Raw genomic sequence first — 23729 nt, 5'->3', positions numbered from 1 at the left:
ATTTCATTTTATTCATTTATGTTTGAAAGTTTGAAAGACATTTCTACCACTTTTTGTGGTAGGTATAAAGCAACTAACATGGTGCAGGTACTCTCCAAAAGCTCCATGGTTTTGATAGCTCCCTGCAGTCTTCTGATGTAAAAATAGTTTTATTTTCACACCAGCAACGCAAAAATAGTAGTTTAAAAACATGAAACAGTTGAAGGTCTGACTTGGGTCACATTGCCACTGTAAGGCCTTGAGAGCTGTCCTACGTGAATTATAGACACATTCTAGGTCTTGGAAAACAGCAGCACCAGGTATTTAAACGGCAAGCTGGGAGGGAGCAGGGAAGGTCTTTCATAGAGCAGTATCAGCAACTGACCACCTGTCTTTCTTAATGCACAAACTAGAATTTGCTAATTACAGAGGGGCATACAATATTACAGCTCTTTTCTTAGATGTTATGGTGCCAGTCTACCTCACTTCACAGCCTGGCTCAATTATTCAGTCATTGCATGACCAGCTGATTACTTAAGATTCCCTGACAGATTTTCCTCCCTGGCTTTGCTCACCATGTCATTCCTGGGCTTTCTGACCTGCCTTTTCACAGGATGTTTTTCTCTGTGTTTTTGTCACTGCAGTTCCTTTGGCCAACCAGCCGTGGGTGGGAGACAGTTACAGATATAATTACTGGGGAGAATACCTTATCACATGCTTCACAGTTGTCCTGCAAGAGCAGAAGCAGAACTCTCTTAAATAAATCTGTTACAGTCTCTTTCATGTTACATTAAGCTGCATGCAAGTCAGAAATGTATAAAAGGCCAAAAGTCTCAGTATATGGCCCCAAAATAGGAAGAATGGATTGGCAATTTGTATTCTCTGGTACAAAGTAAACAGGGAGAAAATATGTGAGGGAGAGTATAACTTCAAGACAAGGCTGAGACAAACAGTTAGCAGGAATCTGGAGAGAAAAATCAAGGTGATAGATGGATAGAAAGAGAAAAGCAAAGCCTCAGAACCAGAAGAGGAGCAGCAGGTCTGCAATGCAGCAGCAGTATGAAATAAAAATCATCCTATTTTATTTGTCGGGATTTTTTCAGGGCTCATGTTCTAAAGATTATTAAAAGGTAGAAGGAGAAGTGATTTAAATATGTTTGAGCAGAATCAGAAGTACCATGAGTGAATATTCATTCACTTATTTGCTGAACCGCTGTATGTAATTAAGAAAGCTTTTTGTCAGTAGAAATCCCCATTTCTTCCCAGAGGTTTATAATAGAAAACATGTTTGAATTTAAGTATATGGTATAAACTTTCAGAAAAGTTCACCTTAAACATTCCACACATTAAAATGAACTCCAGGCATTTTACTTAGATGTAAAACTAGCACACAGAAGCCTTTTAAAGTCAAGCTATTTTTTTAAAAAAGGTGCAGAAGAAAGTAAATATTTTAGCAACAGTAAAGGCTTAACAAACTGGCAAGTTGGAAAAAAAATATTCCACCATAATCCACAAGCTCGTCCTTTACAAACATTACCATTTGTTTTTTGGTTTAAACTACAGTGAGTTAAGGATGGAAAGACTGCCTAACTTTGAAATTCTTGGCTTCAGCCTATTTTAACACAACCTTACCTTAAACAGAGGTGTTTTGTGTTCCTTGCCACAGTGCAACATTCTTCTGAGTCCTAAGGGAGGGAGACCGCCTGCTGTCACATCCTTTCTGAAGAGACCCACCCTCTCAGCAGGATAGCTCTGGTATGGCCAGCAATCCAACACCTCCAGCTTACCTTACTTTTTATTGGCTTTTAGACCTAGAAACCTATGAACTTGAGGGAAGTCCTTGCATACCCATGAAGATATTTGTGATGGATCCATGTGATTTCTATAGTCTTGCTCAGAGGGCTGCAGGGAAAACCAGTGCCATAAAAGATGTCAGTTTGAGCTTTGCTTGAGTAACTGGCAAAACTTTCCTGTACGGGAACATGAATCACACATGCGAATAGGTGACTCATGCATGAATGGGAAAAAGTCACTTCAAAACACTGTTATTTTCCCCTCTCCAGGCCCTGGTAGAATGTTGGGGGCAGCCCACCTCATCAGAAAAGCAGGTACTGGTGAGGGACAGAGGTGTCTGTTGGGAGAGCCCTGCAGCAGCCGGTGCAGGGTGGGGAGAGCTGGCCAAGGAGGGGGGAACACTACTGGTGAGCCAACCACCCTGAACTGGGAGCTGAACCTCCAAAGATGAACTGGGCCTGCCCTCAACACCTCCGCCAAAGGTGGCTGCCAGAAGCACCCCTGGAACAAGAAGACATCGCCACTTTTGTCACAAAAGCAAGTAAACCCCATCAAATATCCCCTCAGTTATTTGCACCCTGTTACTACCCTGTGTCTCCAGGGTGCAGGACCCAGGGATACAAGGGTGATGGGGTGTTGGGGGCACCGGGGCCAGGGAGAAACTGCTGTGACTGTGCAGGAGGGACCCCATGATAGCGCCCGAGGGGTCGGCATTACCACTGGTGAGGCCACACCTAGAGTGCTGTGTCCAGTTCTGGGCCCTTCAATTCAGAAAGGACATTGAGGTGCTGGAGCAGGTACAGAGAAGAGCAACAGAACTGGTGAACCATCTAGAGCACAAGTCCGATGAGGAGCCCGTGAGGGAACTGGGGGTGTTTGGCCTGGAGAAAGGACACTCAGGGGGGGACCTTATTGCTCTGTGCAACTCCCTGACAGGAAGGTGTAGCCTAGGTGGGTGTAGGGCTCTTCCCTCGGGGAACCAGCGACAGGACAAGGGGACAAAGTCTTAGCTGCGCCAGGGGGGATTTAGGTTGGACATTAGAAATAATTTCTTCACAGAAGGGGTGATTAGACATTGGAACAGGCTGCCCAGGGAGGTGGTAGAGTCACCGTCCCGTAAAGGAAAGGTTGAACGTGGCATTCAGTGCCATGGTCGGGTCCACAAGGTGGTGTTGGGCCATAGGTTGAACTCGATGACCTCACAAGTCTTCTCCAACCTATTTGTTGGTGATTCTGTGACAGCGCGGGCCCCCACAACCCCAAGCCCGGGGTGTGCTGACGCTGAGCGGTCTCCGTTATCCCTCCCTCCGCCGTGCCCAGGCCTGGCCCGCCCGAGGAGGCGGGCACTGTGACGCCGAGGCCGTGGGGCGGCTCCGCCCCGCGAGGCCGGAGCCGAGAAGGAAGCAGTTGCTGCACAGCAGCAGCCGCCTGCAGCCGGAGCCCGACATGGCGCTCTGAGCTGGCCCCGGCCGCGCCGAGAGCCGCCACCCCGGGGTCCCCGAGCAGCCGCCCCCGCGTCGGGACCGGGGAGCGGGGCATGGGTAGGGCCGCTGCGGGGAGCCCGGCGGGCAGGGGACAGTGGCGCTAGCGACCCCCGCCCGCCCTTCGCGCAGCGTAGCCCCGCGGCCGCGAGGTGAGGAGCCGGCGGCGGGCGGGGGCCGGCGGGCAGGGCGGGGAGGGAAGGAGGGAGCGCGGCCCGCGCTGAAGCCGCCGCCTTCCCACCGCTTTGTCCTTCCAGGCCCCGTCGCCGCCGCCGCCGCCGCCCAACAGAAAGAGGCCGAGATCGGGGAGCAGCGGGCGGCGCCCGCCCGGCCGCCGCAGCCCGCCATGGCCCACTCGCCCGTGGCGGTGCAAGTGCCCGGCATGCAGGTGAGCTTCGCGCCGGGCCCAAAATGGAGGCGACGGGCCCGGCCCCAGGCCGGGCTCCGGAAGCGGCGCTTGCGGCCCTCACCGGGCGGAGCCGCCGCCGGGGCACGGGGGGCTACGGGTGGGCGAAGCCGAGCGGTACCGCGAGGAGGTCGCGTTCGGCCTGGAGGGAGGCCGGACCGCTCGCCTCGCCGAGGGAGGCAAGGAGGGAAGCAGGGGCTGCTCCGAGGCTTCGGGGGCCGCGTACCTGTACCCCGGCGGGGGAGAAGAGATTCTCCTCCCTCCCTGGCCCCTTTGTTCAGGGATGGCCGCGCCGCATCCAGGAGCACGTAAGAGCCTCTAAAACTGATTAAAGGCGAAGTGAAGTTAATCGCAGGGTGTGTGGGTGCGCTGTAAATGACATACCAGGCGCGCTGGCAGGCCGACCTGCTGCAGGACTTCCCCACCAACCTGCCGTTGGGCTTGTAGTGCAGCTTCCCGGAGAACCTTGGGATTCATCTGCCAGGTCTGGTGGGGACAGAGCGCTGGGGAACATCGTCTGTCAGCAACCTGCAGCTCTCCTCGCCTGGGAATGAGGCCTGGTGTCATTTTTGTCATTTGTCTTACTGCTTAGAAAACAAACAAGTTGATGTGTTAATGGCTTCCATAGGAAAGGTGGAATACCTCTGACTTTTCATTCTTACTCCACTGGACAATCTGATACAAGTTTGGCCAGAGATCTTTATCAACATAAAGGAGCTTAGAACCCATCTCATTTCACTGTTCATTTTTGCTTGTCAGATACTGGCAGCCCCTTCAGTGTTTCGAGCATTCTCTTAACTTCTGGGATAGTCATACCTGTATAACATTGGAGGTTTTTTCACTTCAGATAACACAGAAATATTTATTATACATCTCCATGTATGTGAGAGATACAGTAGAGAGTTCAGGAGGCTTCAGAACAGAAAGCTAACATATCTCATGGTCAGGTAACTTTATGACTTCTAGAAAGTGTAGAATTGATGTATAACTGGTATTTGTATATTAATTTAGGCCAGTTACAGTGCTATGGTTTAGTTTAACTTTCTCATAATTTCTAGGCTTTCTGAAATCTGTTAAATTATGGTCTCTCACTGACTTTCTGTTTCTATAAGAGGACACAAGCCACATCTTCTCAGCCTACTTGTTCCATTGTGTCAGAGTAATGGTTGTATTAGAACATCCTAAAGAATTTTTGTGATAAAAGATTTAAAGGCTTTAGCCTGAGCCTCTTTATTTACATCCTCTGGGCTTTCTAGTGTGTTTGTATTTGGGAAACTTCTGTTTCAACATTCTAGTTTGACAGTTTCCTATTTTTATATCTGCTTAATGTATTGCTGTCCTGTTTTCCATAACTGCTGTCACAAAAGGGCCTTGAAATTATTTAAGGTTCTGTTTTTCCATTGTTATACCAATAAACTTTATCTTGATAGTGTTCTTATCCCCACTAGTATTGTTATTAGTGTTACCCACAGCCCTTAACATATATTAGTATGTTAAAAACATCTTTAAAAACTATTAGATAGGTACAGATGCACAGAATTAAACCACAATTTTTTCCTTGGTGACTTTTTTTTTAAATGAAGATGATTAGACAAGTCCTGAAACCCTTAGAATACAAAGAAATAGAATTTGGTGTGATATTAATCTGCTCATCCTTCTTCTAGAAGAGTCATAATACAGAGTGTTTTAATTTTAAAAAAACCCTAAAACTGATGCAACAACAGTGTGGCAGTCTGAGGCAGAAGAGTTCCTTCCTTTGGGTTTTTTTAACCTATCTGGACTGTTCAGTCGGGATCATCTAAGTGATGGTAAAAGCATCCCTGCTTCTGCTCGGTGTTAAAGTAAATGTGTGGTGGTTGATTAAGAAGGAACAGGTTCTTCTGTGATGGAAGATCTAATAGTTATGTTAAAATTATGACTGTGGGAAAGTGCCTGTAATGTGAAACATCTTGTTTTGTAATCTATTGAGGGAAGGTTTTATTGAATATAACGGTTGGAAATGGAATTTGTCAGAGAATGTCACAAGTTTGAAGTTTTCAGCTTTATTGTCACCTTATGCTTCCCCTTACATTTCATTATACAAAAAGTATCAAGAAAAATCCAAAAATAAACATGTTATGTAATTTGCGTACTCCAAAAAATGGCTTAAGACTGTTTATCACCAAAGTATAACAGAATATATACAACAAAGTATATCACCAAAGCTTTTTTGACTCTTTTTAAGATTTTTCATCTGATGAAGAGTCAGGTCCCCTTTAAAAAAGCCTCAAATATGGAAAATTACAGAAAGTCACACAGAGTTATTTTGGTGGACTTGGAGCCCGACTTTATTCCCCTGGCAGCAGTGGCAGACCCAGAGGTAGTATTATCAGTTGCCCTTATGAGCAGTTACAGAGCCATTTGTTTATGTAGTGGTTACATTCTGTTTAACCTGTCTTGTGTCCCTAACAGAATGAAATTTTATACCTAACAATTCTTGCCTCTGCAAATAACTTCTTAAACACATGCATTTTCCTTGCTCCTTTGGAAAGGCTTCACTTGATCCAGTTGTACAGTGTTAACTTACCCAGCTACTGAAATCAAAGTGCTCAGTGTATGTATAAAATGAGTGGTCTGAAGATGAACATGATACCCCAAGTTATGGCATTTTACACAGAATCCAAGATGAGATAGAAAATGGAAAGGATGGTGAGCACAGTTAAGGTGTCCTGGTTATAGGAAGCATAGTTTGCAGTGAGCTTGATTGTCAGGTTTGAGGTTTTATTCAGTAATGTCGCAGTAACTTTGTTCCTTGGGATAAAAATAAAACTTGCTCTTTGTCTGGAATGCTTTGGGATCTCACAGGGAGAAACCTGTTCACCAGCACTATCTTCAAGGAATCCAGCTGAACCCCTACAGAACGTTTCTGGATACAGCTTGTGAGAGAGATGTTGCTGTCTGTCTGTCTTTGCCAGCCCAGGTGCTGAAAACAGCTGGAGTGAAGGTGGTGTTGGACCTTGTATTATTAGTCCTACACAAGTGCTTTTGTATTGCCCAGCAGGCAGAGCACATAGTTCAGACCGTTGTTTGTTTCAAGTGATCGGAACATTTCAAGTATGTCCGTCATTTCAGATTGATGCGTTTCTGATGAACTTATGTTCTTGGCAGCATCTCACACAATGCTCCAAAACTCTTTACAGATAAAAGAGGTTGGAAACTGTTCACTTGCAAGTGAGTAACAATTAACCTTCCTAAGTTGGATAGGGTGGCTACTTTTCAATATGTCAGCATTTAAATTTTGTAAACTAGTCTGTAAACTTGATGGAGCATCACTCAACTAATAAATGCCTTTTGTAGCTGGTAGAGTTTAAATGTATAAACTTGCCCTTTTCCTATTCTAATTTGTCATGCAAACCCTTAAGTCTGTGAAATATTAATTTATTAACTGATGGAAATGTTGTTTCTTCTCATTTGCATTTTTTGTTAGTATGTGTGTCTTTGGAACCTGGTTTGGGGGTTTATGTCCCGTTATCTCTGCTATCCTACTCATCTAAACACTTTCTGTTTCTTTTCTCATGGCTTTGTTTGTATGTCTTGATCCTGTATGACAGTAGTTTTGAGCACAGTCAGAAAGGTTGTTTAGACCTGCTCTCCATCTGTTTTTATTAGCATTCACTATCTTGCAATAAAGAGCCTAACTTCCTCTAAAAGTGGAGCAGCCAGGAGCACGTGACGTATCAGCCAGTGTACTCTGATTCACAACTGAAGGATTGCTTGATGAAATGAAAACTTGGATGTCAAGGTGAGCTTTGCTCTCTGTGCTGCTGGTTAAGAGTGGCTGTAGGGTGCTGCTCACTGAATGGCCTGAGCCTGGAAGCTGGAGAGTCCCTCCCTGCAGGCTGCTCAGGGGCAGATCAGTTACTGCCTAGTTGGATGGGTGGGGAAAGATTAAAGGATAGGTACCATTTAATTTTTTAAATGGTCTTTTTCATAGCCCTTGTAAAAACCCCACATTTTCTCTTAACTTAGTGCACATCTAGAAGTGTGTGGTACCTAAAGCTAGTCGGGAAGTGTGTCAGATTTCTAGTAAACCTTATGCATTGAAATTAAAAAAATATGGCTTCTGTTAAAAGCAACCAGTCTGTTACTGTAAAATACTTAAATGTTTAGAAGGTGCATGTTAGAGGAACTTAAACCTTTGAAGAAAGATCCATTCAAAGTTCTTTTAATTTATTCTTCTCCTACGACCTGAGCTGTATCCAGATGCTTCTGCAGTGAATTTGAAAAGGCTTTAAACTTTTATTATTTAGGAGCATGTCTTACTGAAGGGAAACTGGAAAGTCTAGCACTCACGGGACACCGAGAGACTTCCCTCAGTGCCTAGAAAACTGGTTTCTTTTGATTAAGTTGATGTGGACTGTGATGTTTTTTCCAGTTTCAGTTCCTTGATTGGTACTTTGAGCCACAGTGCAGGTAGGCTGCAGGAAGACAGTATTTTAAGCCTTAAGGGGAGCATGCCTTATTGCTGCTTGAGGCAGATCTGCTTTAAAGTATTTGTGGAATTCAACGCTGCAGTTGTTCCTTTCCTGGTTGTGTAGGACCTACAAGCTATATTGTATCTAGTAGTAGCTTGCTGAATCAGCTCAGGCTTTATTAGCTGAACTTGGTTCTTCCGTCTTATGCCTTGTGGTAAGTTACTCTGGTGACAGGAAGAGTAGGGCTCAGTCATCCTTGTACTGTCTTACTGCTGTTAAAGGAGTAGACAGAGCTCTGAAAAGTATTTGGAACATGGGAGCTGTGCAGGTATAATCTGGAATTCAGCAGGTGCTTTTACCAGGGTTAAAAGCAAAAGTCCAGTGCTATAGTAGTATTTTTTGTGCATATTTTACAATTCTATAGACACATTATGTGCTTTGACTTGGAATTCAGAGGCAAATCAGCTGAAACTGGAGAGAGCACGTAAACCAACGCACCTTAATCTCTGTGCTGTTTTGTACAATCATACACTGTCAATGTTGAGCAGAGAATAATATTCCCCCAAAGATAAAAACATGACATCTGAAAAGAGAGTTCTGACTTTTAAAATTATAGAATTGTTATTTTATTCTGATTTTAACACTTAAAATATTTGCACTGGCTGTTTTTGAACTCCAGTGTCTCAGCTGTACAGGTCCTGATGAAAGTTGTGTCTTGCTTTTCTCCTTTTTCTCCAAAAGGAGAATGTATAGCAAGCAATAGCTCAGGAATATATTGCAATTTTTTATTTAGGTGCTTGTTTTGAGAGGAGGAATGTTTCTTTATATACAGAAACTTGGTGGCACCCCAGGAAGGGTATATATGAGTGTGCCTCTGCAACAGCATTTGTCCTATGAGACCTGTGAAATGTATTAGTGAAGATAGGCAAGAGTAGTAGCCTCAGTTTTCAGTCATCTCTAAAAGTGAAAAGGATGAATTTTAAAACCAGTAGTAAAAGTACCACTTGTTTGCTCTTTAAGTGACTGTCTTCAGATTTAGAAGTCATGAAATTTCATTTATTCTTAGGGACATTTCATCTTCCATTTATTCTTAAGGGACTGAATTTAATAACTGACAGAAGGGTTCAGGAATGGGTTCTGGGAAGATGAGGTTGGAGATGAACAGTACAAAGTTGGTTTTGAAATGCGTCTGTGACAAATGTTTTTTGTCATGCTGTAGTGTCTGCTTGTATGTTGTCTTTGAAGAAATAAAGAGTTGGTGAGGTATCTATCGTGTCAGGAGTCACTGTTCCAAATCCTGCTATTTCTTTCTTACAATGATTGGAAATCAAATTCCTTCCTAATACTGCCTCACTGGTATTCACTCTAAAGAACTGTCATTTGTTCTTTAAATTTAAACATTCTTGCAGTTCTTCTGGAACATGTCTGTTCTGCTGATTAGATGAGGATCACTGAGCACACTCCTTAGCTCTGAAGGAGAAGCTTAAATCTCCTGGGAAGGGTGCCCACCTGGTGATACTGAAATCTCCTCTGCCAGAGAATTGGTAGCCAAATAAATTTGTCAAAAAGAACTGAATCAGAGAAACTATTAATACAGGTGCTGACAAGGTAGCAGTAGCTTGCTGGTCTCATTCTTCCTCATACTTTGTGCATGTGTTTTTGCAGGGATGGGCTATATTGATTAGGTCCGTAGCTCGGGAAAGAGAATGGCTTCAACTTAGTTCCTTCTTCATAAGGAAAACTTTGAAGAGTTGCACAGAACTGCAGTTTTTGAAATTGTGTAGCCAAGTTTGTGTTGCTAAAATCTGGATTTGAATGATCTTGATTGAGGCAGCATATCTGTAAAAGCTTTGTGACAAAGTCTGTCATGGTTCTGCATGAATTCTCTGGGCATTGATGAAGGAAAAATGAATGAGAAATGTGCAGAAATCTACAGGTTTCACACTTGAGCTTAGGAAGGGGAAGTCTGAGAGCCCAGAGTGGCTTCACTGTTTACATGAACCAGAATTCAAGAACCATGTGTTCAGTCCTGGAGAATGGTTTTTTTTCCTGTTTCCCCCTGCTCCCCATCTTTTGCAGGCTTTCCTCTCAACTGAGTACTGTTACATGTTCCGAGTATCTGAATAATGTTGACTGGGGGAGGATCAGAGGGTGTGCATGCTTTGCAAGATGTCAAGTTGTGTTTGAATGGAAGCTTCTGTGTTGGGAGCTGAATGCAGAATAATAAAAACACTGTACAGCTTGAAGTGACCATGAGCGTTGTAGCATGCCTAAATGTAAAACACAATAAAAAAGATTGAATTTCTACTGATGTAGATCAGTTAAAAACATAGAGAATTATGAGGGGACCAAAATGTTCTTGCTGTTGATCTCTCACCTGGGAAAGTGTCATCTGGCAGCTGGTCATAGCAAGAACATTGTTACATTCCTGCACAGCTTTATTCTAGTCTAGCTGGCAAGAAGAATCTGATTCTTTTTTTTTTTTCCCAGGGTGTTTCTTTTCCTCCCCTCCTCCTTCCCCTTTCGTTTTATGTAATGAGATGCTTTGCCATGCTATGAATGAGCTGCAAAGTAATTGAAAAAGGAGTTTCCTGAAACTGGCAGGTTGGTTCTGGCAGCAGAGGTGTCTTGCTTTCTTTGTAGCTCATTTTGGGGCTGTATTTCTGGTTTTTCATTGTCTGCTTTTTGTAACTTCAGGTCCAGTATCATTGCTATGATCAAGGGCCAGTGTTCAAGAAGAGAGTACAGCTTTCAAGCTTGTGGTCCTCTAGCCTTGGGGAGAAGACAGAAACCTAGGATTGTAGTAGACTGGTGTGTTTGCCTTCCGTTCTCCAAATGGTCCCTCCCCAAATTAAAGGAATGGTGATACCCTCTAAGTGTGGGGTCCCACTTAAGGTTTATTGCAGGCAGTCACTATGCCTGAAGACTTCAGTTACCTGTGGTAACTAAAGTTGTGGCCTGCTCTTCAGCCCACCCACACTGTGGTTTGGAGCCATCCTTTTTCAACTAGTGTGTTTGTGCCTCACTTTAATTTTGTTTAGACTGAAAATAAGTAATGACTTCTTCACTGGAGAGATTTAGCAAAAGTACTAACATGTGTTATACTTGAGGTCTTTTTACTACTTTTTAGTTTATGAACTGGCAAGTTTAAAACCTGGATTTTGTTGTTTAAAACCTTATCTTTGTTCTAGCTGGCTTATAGTATGATTCTAATCTTATTTACAGGCAGAAAATCTGTGTATCACGTCCTAACTTTACACAGAAGAAATGCTAAAATGGCTTCTAGAGTGAGAAGGCCTGTCAAATTTATGTAGGAGTTGCCATTTAGCTGTATTTAAATATTAGGAAAATTGTTGAAATGCTGTAATGATATAGTTTATTGCTGGCAGAGTTCTGACGTGGTTATTCCTTGAAATAGGTGTGGCAAAAAAAAAAAAAAAAAAAAAAGTTTGTGTACTGATAAGCAGGCTGGTGCTGAAAGGAAAGGCACACTGCTAAAAGTAGGCTGCAGGCCATAAATGGTTATTTTTCCATATTCCTGTTAGATGTGGCCTTTGAGATCTCTCTGCAGAGTGGGTTTTTCAAAGCAGTTCTTAAAATGGAGAGGTTACAAGTGTTCTTTAATGAGAAATTGCAGTAGTCCTTTATGTTCTGACTTCTAATTCAGGTTTGTTCATTGAGGTGGGTTAGTTACTCATTTAGCTGTCACTTATACTGTACTGTTCAACAGAGAAGATGAAACTTGTGAAAGATCAGTTTGTTGAACTCTTAATAAATGCAGAGCAGAGTTAGTTGGAACACTGGGACATCACAGAATCTGTTGATTTCTTGGACTGATTTCTTTCTCCATTTCAGGATGTCCATACTTCTAGCTAGAAAACATTCTAGCCACTCACATCTTTCTCAAATCGAAGTAAAGACTCAATCATGTAATTTTTGTGTCCCTCTCCCTGCCTTAATTTCTCTGAATTTTTTAATAGGCTATGCTCCTCAGACATGTGAACAGACTGGAGATCATGCAACTATATGCAGTGGTTTGAGGACTTTTTAAAAATTGCTAGGTAGTTTAAAGGTATTGATACACAGAATAGAAATCACGTGTGACTCCGTTTGAAGTGTAGGATGTCAGTTATAGAGAAACTCACTGTCATGAGAAATTTCTCATAGTTTCCTTTCCTCAGTGCAGAGTACTCTTTATAAATAATTGGTGTAAATTTTTTTAATTGCAAAGAGCTAATCTTTGGGACATATGGTATTAGTCTTTTTTTGTGCTTATTTATGCTTTTTCCTAAGCTGCTTTATGTTGTGTGAAAAAAAAGCTAAGAACAGAGGAAGTGAGTTCAGTGGTTTCCATTTTCAGCAGCTTGCATCTGCCACAGGTCAGAGATGGTTTGAATATGAAGGTAATTATTTCCTTAAAAATCTGACAATAGGTGGATTTGAATGCTGATTTTAGAGTTTTGATAGTCATATAAATTTTCAAGCAACTCACCCTATGGCTAACTTGATAAAAACAAAGCCACTTATGTTTTTGCTTACTATTTTTGCTTTTATATGAAGTTTTCCAGGTTCTCACTAAAAATGGCAGTGAGTCTTGGCCTTGTCAGATAAGAGAGATGTTTCATAAAGGGTGTAACAGAAGTCAGGTCCCTTTTAAGGACAGTGAAACCCAGATCTAGTTTTTACTACCCACTGAGTAGAAAAGCTTCTAGATAATGTAAAAGTTTGATAAAATCAAATATTTTGTTGTTAAAATAATTTTCTCTGCATATGTATCATACAGTTCCAGTAAATATAATCAAATCATGGTATCTGAGTCTTGAACAGGACTGCAGGGCAGCATTAGAGTTTATTTGCATGCCAAAGTAGCTGAAAACAGAAGTGTGTATGTGTTCAAGATGGAGAAAAAGAGATGTCTAGAGGTTCCACCCTTGTCTTGAATGTCAGCAGGTTCATTTTTTCTTACTCTTTGTAAGTAATAATGAATCTGCACCTGTGCCTTCATTAACTTCAAACTACTTAAATTTTTATGTATACACACACCCCCACCACCTATGGCACTGTTTCTGTGAGTAACTTTCCTTATGCAGGTAAAATATGAAAATATATGTAATTTATGTAAATAAATATTGTTATATGATTTAACATGCATGGTGTATAATGTGTGTGCATATATATATATAATATCTGAAACTACATGCAGATACTCTATGGGAAGAGATAAGAAGCATGTATCTGTCGATTAAGACATTACTCTTAAGAATTTCTGTAGCCTATCAGGTTTGTCTTTCTTACTCCCTCTTAATTTTATTTTTGGGGGGTCTGAACAGAAGAAAAATTTAAGAGGTTCTTTATTATCTGAGAATATGTAAATGCCTGCAAATGGAATTGCTTGAAAATACAGTCTTTTAAACACAGGTAAATCTGATGGCTTCCAAAGCTACCAGGACCTGTTAGAGTGCCATAGTAGTGGGTGCTCGAAAAACATGAGTAAACACTCTGTGGTCTTCTCTTACCAACCTTTTATAAAATCATTTGAACTAATTATTTTACCTTTATTTAATGCTTATTTGGGTAATGTCTCCCAGCGTAGGTGAGCTGTTCTGTAGCACTGCTACAATTCTAAGGGAACTTCTGTTCCAGATAAAGCCTGGGAGATGCTTGAAAGTCCTGTTAGTGTAACAGCATTTCTCAGGTTTTAGAAATACTGTTAAGACAAGAGGATGTATGTTCTCACGTTGGCAGACTACTTAGAAGAAATCTCACAAGACTGTTAAAATACTTGCTTTAGGAATCCTAGAGGATGTTAGGTGATTGATTTTGTTAGAATCAAGGCATTAGTTCAGTCTGTCCAAGATTCTTTCAAGTTTTGCTTTTTCATTCAATTGTATTCAGTACCTTTGAATGAAATTCATTAATATGCATTTTCAGAAGACCTGTTTCTGTCAAAGAGCTGTCCTGCACCAGCAGATCCAGACAAAGCCTGACACACTGTTTCTTCTAATTTGGTCTATTAGATGTCTGTATAATCTTGGAAGTTACATATTCAGTATGTTTTAAGTTTCTTTTAAAGGAAGAATTCAGAATTTGAAGAACAGGTACATGACAGGGTCAGAAGCGGAAAGGTGAATCAGCAAGTCAGTGGTGTAGCAGAACACAGCCAGGACATGGCTTCAGAAACACGTGTTTATTGGAATCAAAGGAAAGTGCTTATATAAGCCAGATTGGCACAATACTTGATGCAACATCTGGCAAAAATTACGTTTTAAAAAAAAAAATATGCTGGCAAAAATTATGCTATAGTGTTTTTTATTTGGGGCTTCTGGGCGGGTGGTCAGATTGGATGACTTCCTTCCTCTCTTTGGAGCCAGATTGTGTGACTTTCTGTGTGCACATACATATGTGTATAAACAGATACAGTGATGGCACAAGGTTGGATAAGAGAGTTTTCCTGAAGGCTCCAGGCTGTGCGGTTGTACTGGGCTGGTGAAGTGGCATACTTGGAAGCAGTGCAGAGGGCTTGTCTTGTCACACTCATGCTGGTGCTCTTAGTCACACTGGTGAGAACGGAGCTGGCATGTGAATGTGCCTGTGCTTGTCATACTTGTTGCTGCTTTTGTCTATAGAACCAGGCTTAGGGAGGGGAAGAGCAAGACATTCTCTGCCTGATTTGTGCACTTACAAGGTGTTATCTTTGGAGAGGTGATGATGGAGTCCATATACTGTCTATTGTGTTGTTACCATCTGCTGCCCAACAGATATGGCTTCCCATGGAAACCAGTATTTATTTTTAAAAAAGTTATTCATGCAGGCATCTTTTAAAGCTTTTTTCCATTTCAGTGAAAGATCTGTGAAAAAACAAGGAATAACAATGGGTGGTTTTGCTCAGGAGTGTTAATAGTGTTAAAATTCTCAATTTGTACCATATTAGAAGCTTAGCTGACAGCTGTGTTGCAGAAATTTACTGGTATGTATTGAGGGTGTGTATACACACATATACGCTTCTGTTTGTATAAAATACATCTTCATCCTTTTCTGTACATTTGTTTACAGAGCAGTCTTTTAAAGTTTTGTTTTGTTTTCATCAGTTAAAGAAAAACATTCCTGTAGAACAATAGGCTGAAAGACAAGGAAATTAAGAAACGTAAAAGCAAATATGTTTCAAAATGCAGTCTTTGTACTATGGCCATGTTTTAAATTATGTAGTTTTACAAGTTTGAAGTCATTCCATAGGACATTATCTCAATATTAGCTGTAGTTGGTCAGAAATATTTGTCTTTATCCTGGAGTGTCCTACAGTGCTTTGTCAGCCTCGGTGAGTAGCAGAAGCTGTAAAGCTGACTTTGCTTGCTGTGAGTGGATTTTCTGAGAATAGAAAGATGTGACTGTTTCCTCAAGTAGTCTCTCACAGTTTGTTCTCCTCTGATGCCCCTCTGTTCCACCTCCTCCTCCCAGGGATGTACATGGAGTTCTGCAGCATTGGCAAGTCCAACCATGACTGATCTCTCCCTGTACTCCAGCACTCACGCATAATGGCATCAGTAGTTGTTGGAAGATAAAATAGCCTTTAAAGCTCTGATTCATCTGAAGTAGCTCGGGGGAGAAAATTTGTAGGCCTGGTTTGTTCTGTTGATGGTGGTTGAGTGGGTGTATAGGATGGAGTGATGTGCTTTTCTGCTGAGGAGCCCAGAGGAGTTTTCTGTTTAACCATGCAAAATCCAGGTGTTGCCCTTTGAGGTGATCAGACATTTGTAAAGGGCTGGATTAGCTGAGTATGTCTGTGATTAAATTGCTTTTCTTTTATCTGACTGGAAGTGTTTAACAGGTTTAATCTAAAATCAACAACAGCTATTAGTATGAATGACTCCTGAAATCCCAGATTCCAAGTATGTCTTAAATTGAAGCTAGTTTTTGTAAAGATGAGTATTTAAGCATCAATAAAAAGTTTTGCCAGTCATCTCTCTTAACTTGTTTCTTGGAAACTGTGTGTCTCTGTTCATTGTAAATGGAGAACTATCAGTTAATTATTCCTTATTGTAACTAATGCAGTTGAGAAACGATTCCTGGCTAGACGACAGTTTGGCATCTTACCTGGCAGCAGGGAAAGGCTGGGTGGCAGTCGCTGCTGCTTTTGCTACACCTGTCCCTACAAAAATTTTTTGGTGCACTCATGAAAATAGATTTTAAATCCAGATTTTTTTTTTAAATGGTTTCTAGTCTTAGCGATGAAATGATGGCAGGAGCTGGTGCAGTAGTGTATGGCAATGTGTCTGTCTTTGGACAGTCTGAAGATTTACTGGTGTTCTGGGCCCATTTTAACTAAAAGTTTTATGAGCACCTCAAGCCTTCAGTAATTTTCTTTCCCAGGTTTCAGGCCAAATAGGCCCCCCCTTTTTTTTTTTTTCTAATTTGCTTTGGTTGTGTATTTGTTCATCTTTTGGGTCTTTCATTGTCTCTATCAAGAGAAGAAAATACATTTTTTTTGTTTAACTATTTCGAGGAGTTGTTTGTTTTTAATGGAGCAGAGTAGCAATGAGCTCCTTGTAGACAAGGGAAATTCCTCATTCCTCTTGTAATGTGCTTCTCAGGAGCAGCAGTGTGTCTTGTCTGTTTGCAAAACCTAGAAATCTTACTTCCACAGATCAGTATGAATCTGCTGTAGTAATTCATGTTCCCTCCTCTTGTGATAGCAGAAATAACAGCTTGGTATATGAGAGCAGTGAACTGATTCAGCTGAAAGTAAACCTGGCAAATCATATAGTTAATTCTTAGCTAAATCTGTTTCCTGATTCTTTCACGTTATTGTTGAATACATTTTGGTTCTGGTCAAAGGGAAGAAGCAACAATAAGGGCCCAGGTGTAAGAAAATGGGACTGTCTATTTTGGACTAGCTTAAAGTACTAAAATATCTTTTTTCCCAGTAAAGATTTTCTCATGAATTTTCAAGAACACCAATGTAAAGTTGTTTTCTGGAGTTTCATGTTGATACTTGAGTATTTGGTTATGTAGGGTAATCTGTGCTTTAGGTTAAATGTCTTCTTTCAAACCTGCCGCTTCTTTTGCTGGTTCTGACTTTTGGAATGTGAGAAAGATGCAGAGCAAAGCATCTCTTCCGTATTTTCAAAACTTCTTACTGAATTAGAGGGCTTTTTTCAGGCAGGGATGTTTCTTTATTCAGCTCTGATTTGTGCAGTCAGTTGCCCAGTTCTGATAGCAGTAAGGTGTTTAATTGTGTTGCTCTTCAAAACACGGGCTGTTCTGTTCTTTTGGTGTGTCTGTCTGACCTCTTCAGAATGTTTCTCAGTAAACTTTTGTACTCTGGTCTGAAGTTCTGTGTTCTTAAACTGTGGAGTGTGTCATCCTCATCCTTCAAAAGCCACTGCTCTGATGTTTGGATATGCAAGGTTCTCTAAGCAGCCACATGGCATGCTTTATCTTGAAGGGAAAATGAGAATTTGCTCCTTCTTTGTTGCCCTCCTGACTACTTGAGTGAAGCTAAGAAATTTAAAATACTTGTATAATAACCAGTCTGGTGATTTTAAGAGTAGTAACTCAGCAGAGATTGCAAACCAGTGGTGTCCTCAGCAGCGTTTTGCTTCTGTGTGCACGTATGGTGGTAGCAATCAGTTCTGATCGGTGCCGTGGGTTCAGTACTCCATGACAGCCTTCTTATTTCTTTGCTGAACATCTCTCAGTTCCTTTGGCTCATCTTTCTGTCAGCACTTTTAACTGCTCCAAAGACACCTAGTCTTACTTGATCTTGGAATCTGCCATCCTCTCCCAACCACCCCTCGCTGGGTTACGTGACAGGGAGCTGTGCCTGCCTCAGGCTCTTGGCCAGGTGGGAAGTCCAGCCTTTTCTGCCTGGGTGATGATGGTGGTCCTGTGCCAGTAATTGCATTCCCCAGTCTTCTGAATTACTGCACAGACAGGATTAATGTTAAGAACAGCTCTATTCTTTCATTTTAAAGGGTTGTTATGTGAGGAAGTGAAATGAGGTTTGTACCTGATTTCCTCCCTGGTAAGGCTCACTTACCTTAGACAGAATTGCATAATGTATGTTCTGTAACTAATAGCTGAATTAGAAGTTAGTGTGTGGGAAATAACTTTATCTGATGCAGCCATTCTGGTGATGATAAATGTGGATGATGTGCTTCTTGGGAAGTAATGAGGGCTAATAACTTGGAAGTAACTTAGGCAACTCATGTGTCTTTTTTCCCTTCCTTTTTTTTTTTTTCTTTTTCTAGAACCATAGAGCAGACCCAGAAGAACTATTCACAAAACTGGAACGCATTGGGAAAGGCTCCTTTGGTGAGGTCTTCAAAGGAATTGATAATCGGACACAGCAAGTGGTTGCCATAAAAATCATAGACCTTGAGGAAGCAGAAGATGAAATAGAAGATATACAGCAAGAGATAACTGTTTTAAGTCAGTGCGATAGTCCTTATGTAACAAAATACTATGGATCTTATTTAAAGGTAATGTATAGTATTTCACAAAGATTTGCTAGAATGCTGCTAGGAAAAACATCTAAAATTAAGGAAGATTTATCATGCCAACTTGGCATTTTTAGTAGGTTTTTATTTTTCTTTGAACAGAGTTTTCCACTTCATTTTTCTCCTTTTGCTGCTTGCTCTTTGTGGCTGGATTTGCACAAAATGGCTACAGAATGAACAGCGTTGATAAAGGATTGTTTTTGCCATTGCTTTTGGACCTTGGTTTTCTCTCTTCCCTCCACAATCCCTAGCATAATTTTGTAGCCTTTCTGAGCAAGAAAAATATACCTTTGTAATTACAGAAACAAAAGTTGTTCCTGGTATGGAAAGAAACCCTGCACCATGTAAAATGTGTTGGCAGTTATGCAGCTTAGTAGGCCTGAGACAAAGTAACACTGACATCAGCAGAGTTATGTAACCACTGTGTAAAATGTTATCTAAGGCATAACTTAGCAAACAAAAATGAAAACCTACAGAAGACCAAAATGTTGAGTAAGACTTTTCACCTTAGATAATGCTTAAGTGTTTTTCACTGCAGATGTATTTTAGGTGACTTTTAAAAAATCCCTAAAACTATTTGATAAAAGCTAAAGTTTTAATGATAGTTTGAAGTATATTAAGTGTCCAGGAGGGGTTATCTGCTTGTGTTTGGTTTTTTTGTTAGTTTTGGTATGTTTGCTTCAGTTTGGGAGGTTTTTCTGGTTGGTTTTGTTTTGTGGTGCTTGGTCTCCCTCTCAGCATTTCTGCTTTCTTAAGGTGTAGTGGGGTTTTCTATAGTTTAAAGACAGATTTCTGGTAAGTGTTCTCTGTGTCACACTTGTGCTTTATCTTTCAGTGATACGTAGAAGTATTTGCAGAATTTATTTAGTAATGTTCTTTGTAGATGTTTCTTTTTTCCTGTTTAAATTGCAAATGTATTCAATTTTTTATATTTTTATAGTAAGTGGGCAAGTTATTTTTCCAATATAGCAGGTATATTTAGTATACTCCAAATGCTACCTTCTCATTTTGGCTAATGCAAGACAGTTATAATGGCTTTGCTGTTCACTGAGAGTTCTTCATACGCAAGTAAATATACAAATTGCCATTGATATCCCATTTTTGCTTCTCTTTATTGGGCTCAATCAGTGGGAGTTTTGTTTTGTTTGTTACTAAGTAATAAAGGTCTGAGAAGTAGGATTTACCTTCTGGCATCACACTATATTAGAACAAGCAGGTTCGTCTCAAGATAACTTTGAATTCAACTAGTAAGGTTCCCCTGGAGCAGTGCACAAATGGTACTGCAGATCCAGACATTATCAGTAGTTTTTACAGTCCTTTATTTTCTGTGATGAGGTAAGTCCTAAATTCTATTCTCCTGAATATCTATCCTTTCAACTTTGTGCTGTAAAAGCCCAGTTGTTTGCCTTGAAGTACAAACAGGTCAAAGTAACTCTTGGAAAGTGTTTTTACTTGGAAGAAGCTATCCTGGGTTGCAGTGTATTCTATCACCATCCTCATGAGCTGTTGAAATCGGGTGGGGCAGTGTTTCCTTGCCTCCTCCCCCCAGACTATCTTTCTGTTAATGGCCCATCAATGCCCTGCTGCATGACTCATAGGTAACTCCCTCTGGACCATCTTCTGTTAATGAGCCTAATCAACACTTGGCCTCATGACTCATTACCCCATTGTGAGATGCTCCACCCAGAGGGAGGAACCAACCATCCCATCATGGGTATAATCTGAGATGCTGAACACCAGAGACAACCCTTCCACTGGCTTTCCAGAGGACAGGAGCTACACAGCCACCACTGGACCTTCTGAGGAAGAGCAGACCCTTTTCTACAGGATCACCGCTTCAGAGGACTGCAGCCACCATTCTACCAGACTGCTACCACCACCCTGACGAACAGGGAGTCAGGTTGTATCTTGACTCTGTCAGTTTGAACCAGTGTTTTCTTTTAGTTTTTTTCCTTTTATTTCCCTATTAAATTGTTATTCGGACTTGGTGCCTCCCACTGGTTTGTTTTCAAACTAGTACATATTTTGGCACCCAATGTGGGGCTTGCTCTGAGAGAAAGTCAGAACTACAATTTTGTATTAACAGAAACCTATTCACCATGGTGCTGAGCTTGTCTATATGGATACTGTATCTTGCTCTCTATATTTTTCCTCACATGGGGAACTACCTGCCTGTTGTATTACTCCTGTTAAAACCAGGGAATAGTATGAGAATTGCTTTATTCCTTTATTATGTCTATAGCATAATAATAACCTGCGAGGCGATGAATACCATTCAGAATATATACTCAATTTTGTTTGGCTGTCCTAGTCTGGGCTCCTATGTCTGGGATCTCCTCAACAATCGCACCCAGCCCCTGGTGGGAGGAGTAGAGAGTGGTTTCTTCCAGCCTTTCAGGCTAGGCACAACAGTTTTTGAAAATATTGAATTCCCTCTGGATGTCAAAGACGTCATAAACTTGCTGTCAGTTCTGCTTTGTCTTCTCTGTACAGCCTGCACCGAGTACACCATGCTTAGAATAAGAGCTATGGCACAGCATCCTCAGGATGAGGGAGGGAAAAAGAGCAGAGCAACAAACACCGTGTCTACACAGACTGTCACAGAGAATAAAGAAACCAAACTCAAAGCAACAGCGTCCATGTCTACGCAGACTGACACAGAGGAGAAAGGAGCCAAACGCAAAGCAACAGTGTCCATCTCTACATGGACTGACACAGAGGAGAAAGAACCCAGATGCAAGACCACAGCGTCCATGTCCATGCAGACTGACACAGAGGAGAAAAAAACCAAAGGCGCTGTAAGCATCTCCACACAAACTGTCACTGAACCAGAACAGCCTAAACCGATTGCAGTTGCTCCCGTTCAGAAGAAGAAATCAAAAAGCAAATCAGTCCGCATAGTGACTGACAAGGATGCAGCAGGACCTTTGCACCCACCAGAAGAGGCAGAGCCAGAGATCATCACTCGGTTGCTATCCCTGGGTGAGCTGCGCGACCTGCGAAGGGAATTCACCTGCCAGACAAATGAGTCCATCCTGACCTGGCTGTTCCGCATCTGGGATGCTGCAGCCAATGACACCATTCTGGATGGAAGTGAGGCCAGGCAGCTGGGATCTCTGTCCCGGGATGTGGTCATTGACCAGGGGATCGGGAGAACCCAAGAAACTCTCAGCCTCTGGCGGCGACTGCTGACAAGTGTAAGGGACAGGTACCTTTGTAAAGAAGACCTCCAGGTGCACCAAGGAAAATGGAGCACAATGGAACAAGGTATCTGGTGCCTGAGGCAATTGTCTGTGCTGGAGATCATTTTCTCAGAAGACGAGAGATTTCCTAAGAGCCCAGATGGTGTCCAGTGCACATCAGGGATGTGGTTGAGGTTCACACGCCTTGGACCAGAGATGTACTCCTTTTACCTGGCAACGCTGCAATGGAGGGAAGGCAAGGACAGGGTGGGCGTCTTGGTGAACAAACTAAGGATTTATGAGGACACCGTTACAGCCCCGTTTCGCACCCATGTCTCGTCCGTGGAAACAAGGCTGGCTGAGCAAGTCCGGAGCTTGATTAAAGAAGGCCATCAGAAACTGGAAAAGGAACTGAAGGAAGAGATTTACCACATCTCCCCAGAGCCAACAAGAGTCTCTGCCATTAGGAGCAGGCATCCCCCAACCAGGGAGAGAGGATACACCCCACGAGGTAATCTCTGGTTTTTCCTTCAGGAACATGGAGAGGACATGAATAAGTGGCATGGAAAACCCACCTCCTCTTTAGCAGCCAGGGTACGTGAACTAAAAAGAGGGACAAGTACCACAAGAAGCTCATCCAGAGTCAACGTTGCTCTGGTCTGTTGTGCACAGAACTCCAGATGGTATAGGAATAATAGTATGACTGATCCTCTTGAAGGGACCTCAGGAACATATTCACCGGAGGGAAGCAACGTGTACCATGACCAGGAGTAGAGGGGCCCTGCCTCTAGCGAGGTAGAGGAAAGGGATAGTCGGATTTTTTGGACTGTGTGGATCCGATGGCCTGGTACATCTGACCCACAAAAATACACGGCTTTGGTTGACACCGGCGCTCAATGTACTCTGATACCATCAAGGTATGTGGGAGCAGAACCAATTTCTATTTCTGGGGTGACAGGAGGATCCCAGCAGTTGACTGTACTGGAAGCTGAAGTGAGTTTAACTGGGAACAAGTGGCAGAAACACCCCATCGTGACTGGCCCAGAGGCCCCGTGCATTCTCGGCATAGACTGTCTCAGAAATGGGTATTTCAAGGACCCAAAAGGACATCGTTGGGCTTTTGGGATAGCTGCTGTGGAGACAGAAGATACCTGTACAACTGAGTACACTGCCTGGCCTCTCAGATGACCCCTCTGCCGTGGGACTGCTAAGAGTTGAAGAACAACAGGTGCCAATAGCCACAGCAACAGTACACCGTCGGCAGTACCGCACCGACAAGAGACTCTGTGGTTCCCATGTCCATGAGATGATTCATAAACTGGAGAGCCAAGGGGTGGTCAGCAAGGCCTGTTCACCTTTCAACAGCCCTATATGGCCAGTGCGTAAGTCCAGCGGAGAGTGGAGGCTGACGGTGGATTACCATGGCCTGAATGAGGTCACGCCACCATTGAGCGCTGCTGTGCCGGACATGTTGGAACTTCAGTACGAGCTGCAGTCCAAAGCAGCGAAGTGGTACTCCACTATTGACATTGCCAATGCCTTCTTCTCCATTCCTTTGGCAGCAAAATGCAGGCCCCAGTTTGCTTTCACCTGGAGGGGCGTGCAATACACCTGGAACCGACTGCCCCAGGGGTGGAAGCACAGTCCCACCATTTGCCATGGACTGATCCAGACTGCACTGGAAAAGGGTGAGGCTCCAGAACATCTGCAATACATCGACGACATCATCGTGTGGGGAAACACAGCAAAGGAAGTATTTGAGAAAGGAGAGAAAATCATCCAGATTCTCCTGGAAGCCGGCTTTGCCATCAAGAAGAGCAAAGTCAAGGGACCTGCCTGAGAGATCCAGTTCCTGGGAGTAAAGTGGCAAGATGGACGACGTCAGATTCCCACCGAGGTCATCAATAAGATCACAGCAATGTCTCCACCGACCAACA

The 23729-nt window shown here is 42.4% G+C and overlaps 1 protein-coding gene across 2 annotated transcripts in view; it reads left to right on the top strand.

Moving 5' to 3' along the window:
- Nucleotides 1-3178: 3178 nt before the first annotated feature.
- STK26 (serine/threonine kinase 26) overlaps nucleotides 3179-23729 on the top strand; it is a gene marked incomplete at its 3' end in the record, with an annotated part of 37189 nt that continues 16638 nt past the window's right edge. For both annotated transcript variants that reach the window (XM_082289471.1, XM_082289472.1), the window contains exons 1-3: nucleotides 3179-3406; nucleotides 3512-3642; nucleotides 18362-18592. In XM_082289471.1, coding sequence (XP_082145597.1) covers nucleotides 3601-3642; nucleotides 18362-18592 — 273 coding nt within the window. In that variant the 5' untranslated portion in view covers nucleotides 3179-3406; nucleotides 3512-3600. The remainder of the gene's footprint in view (nucleotides 3407-3511; nucleotides 3643-18361; nucleotides 18593-23729) is intronic.

The sequence above is a fragment of the Coloeus monedula genome (genome assembly GCF_965178545.1).
Source record: "Coloeus monedula genome assembly, chromosome: 12".
Taxonomy (NCBI): Eukaryota; Metazoa; Chordata; class Aves; order Passeriformes; family Corvidae; genus Coloeus; species Coloeus monedula.
Note: the sequence above shows the minus strand (reverse complement) of the source record. Positions and strands in the feature narration are given on the sequence as shown.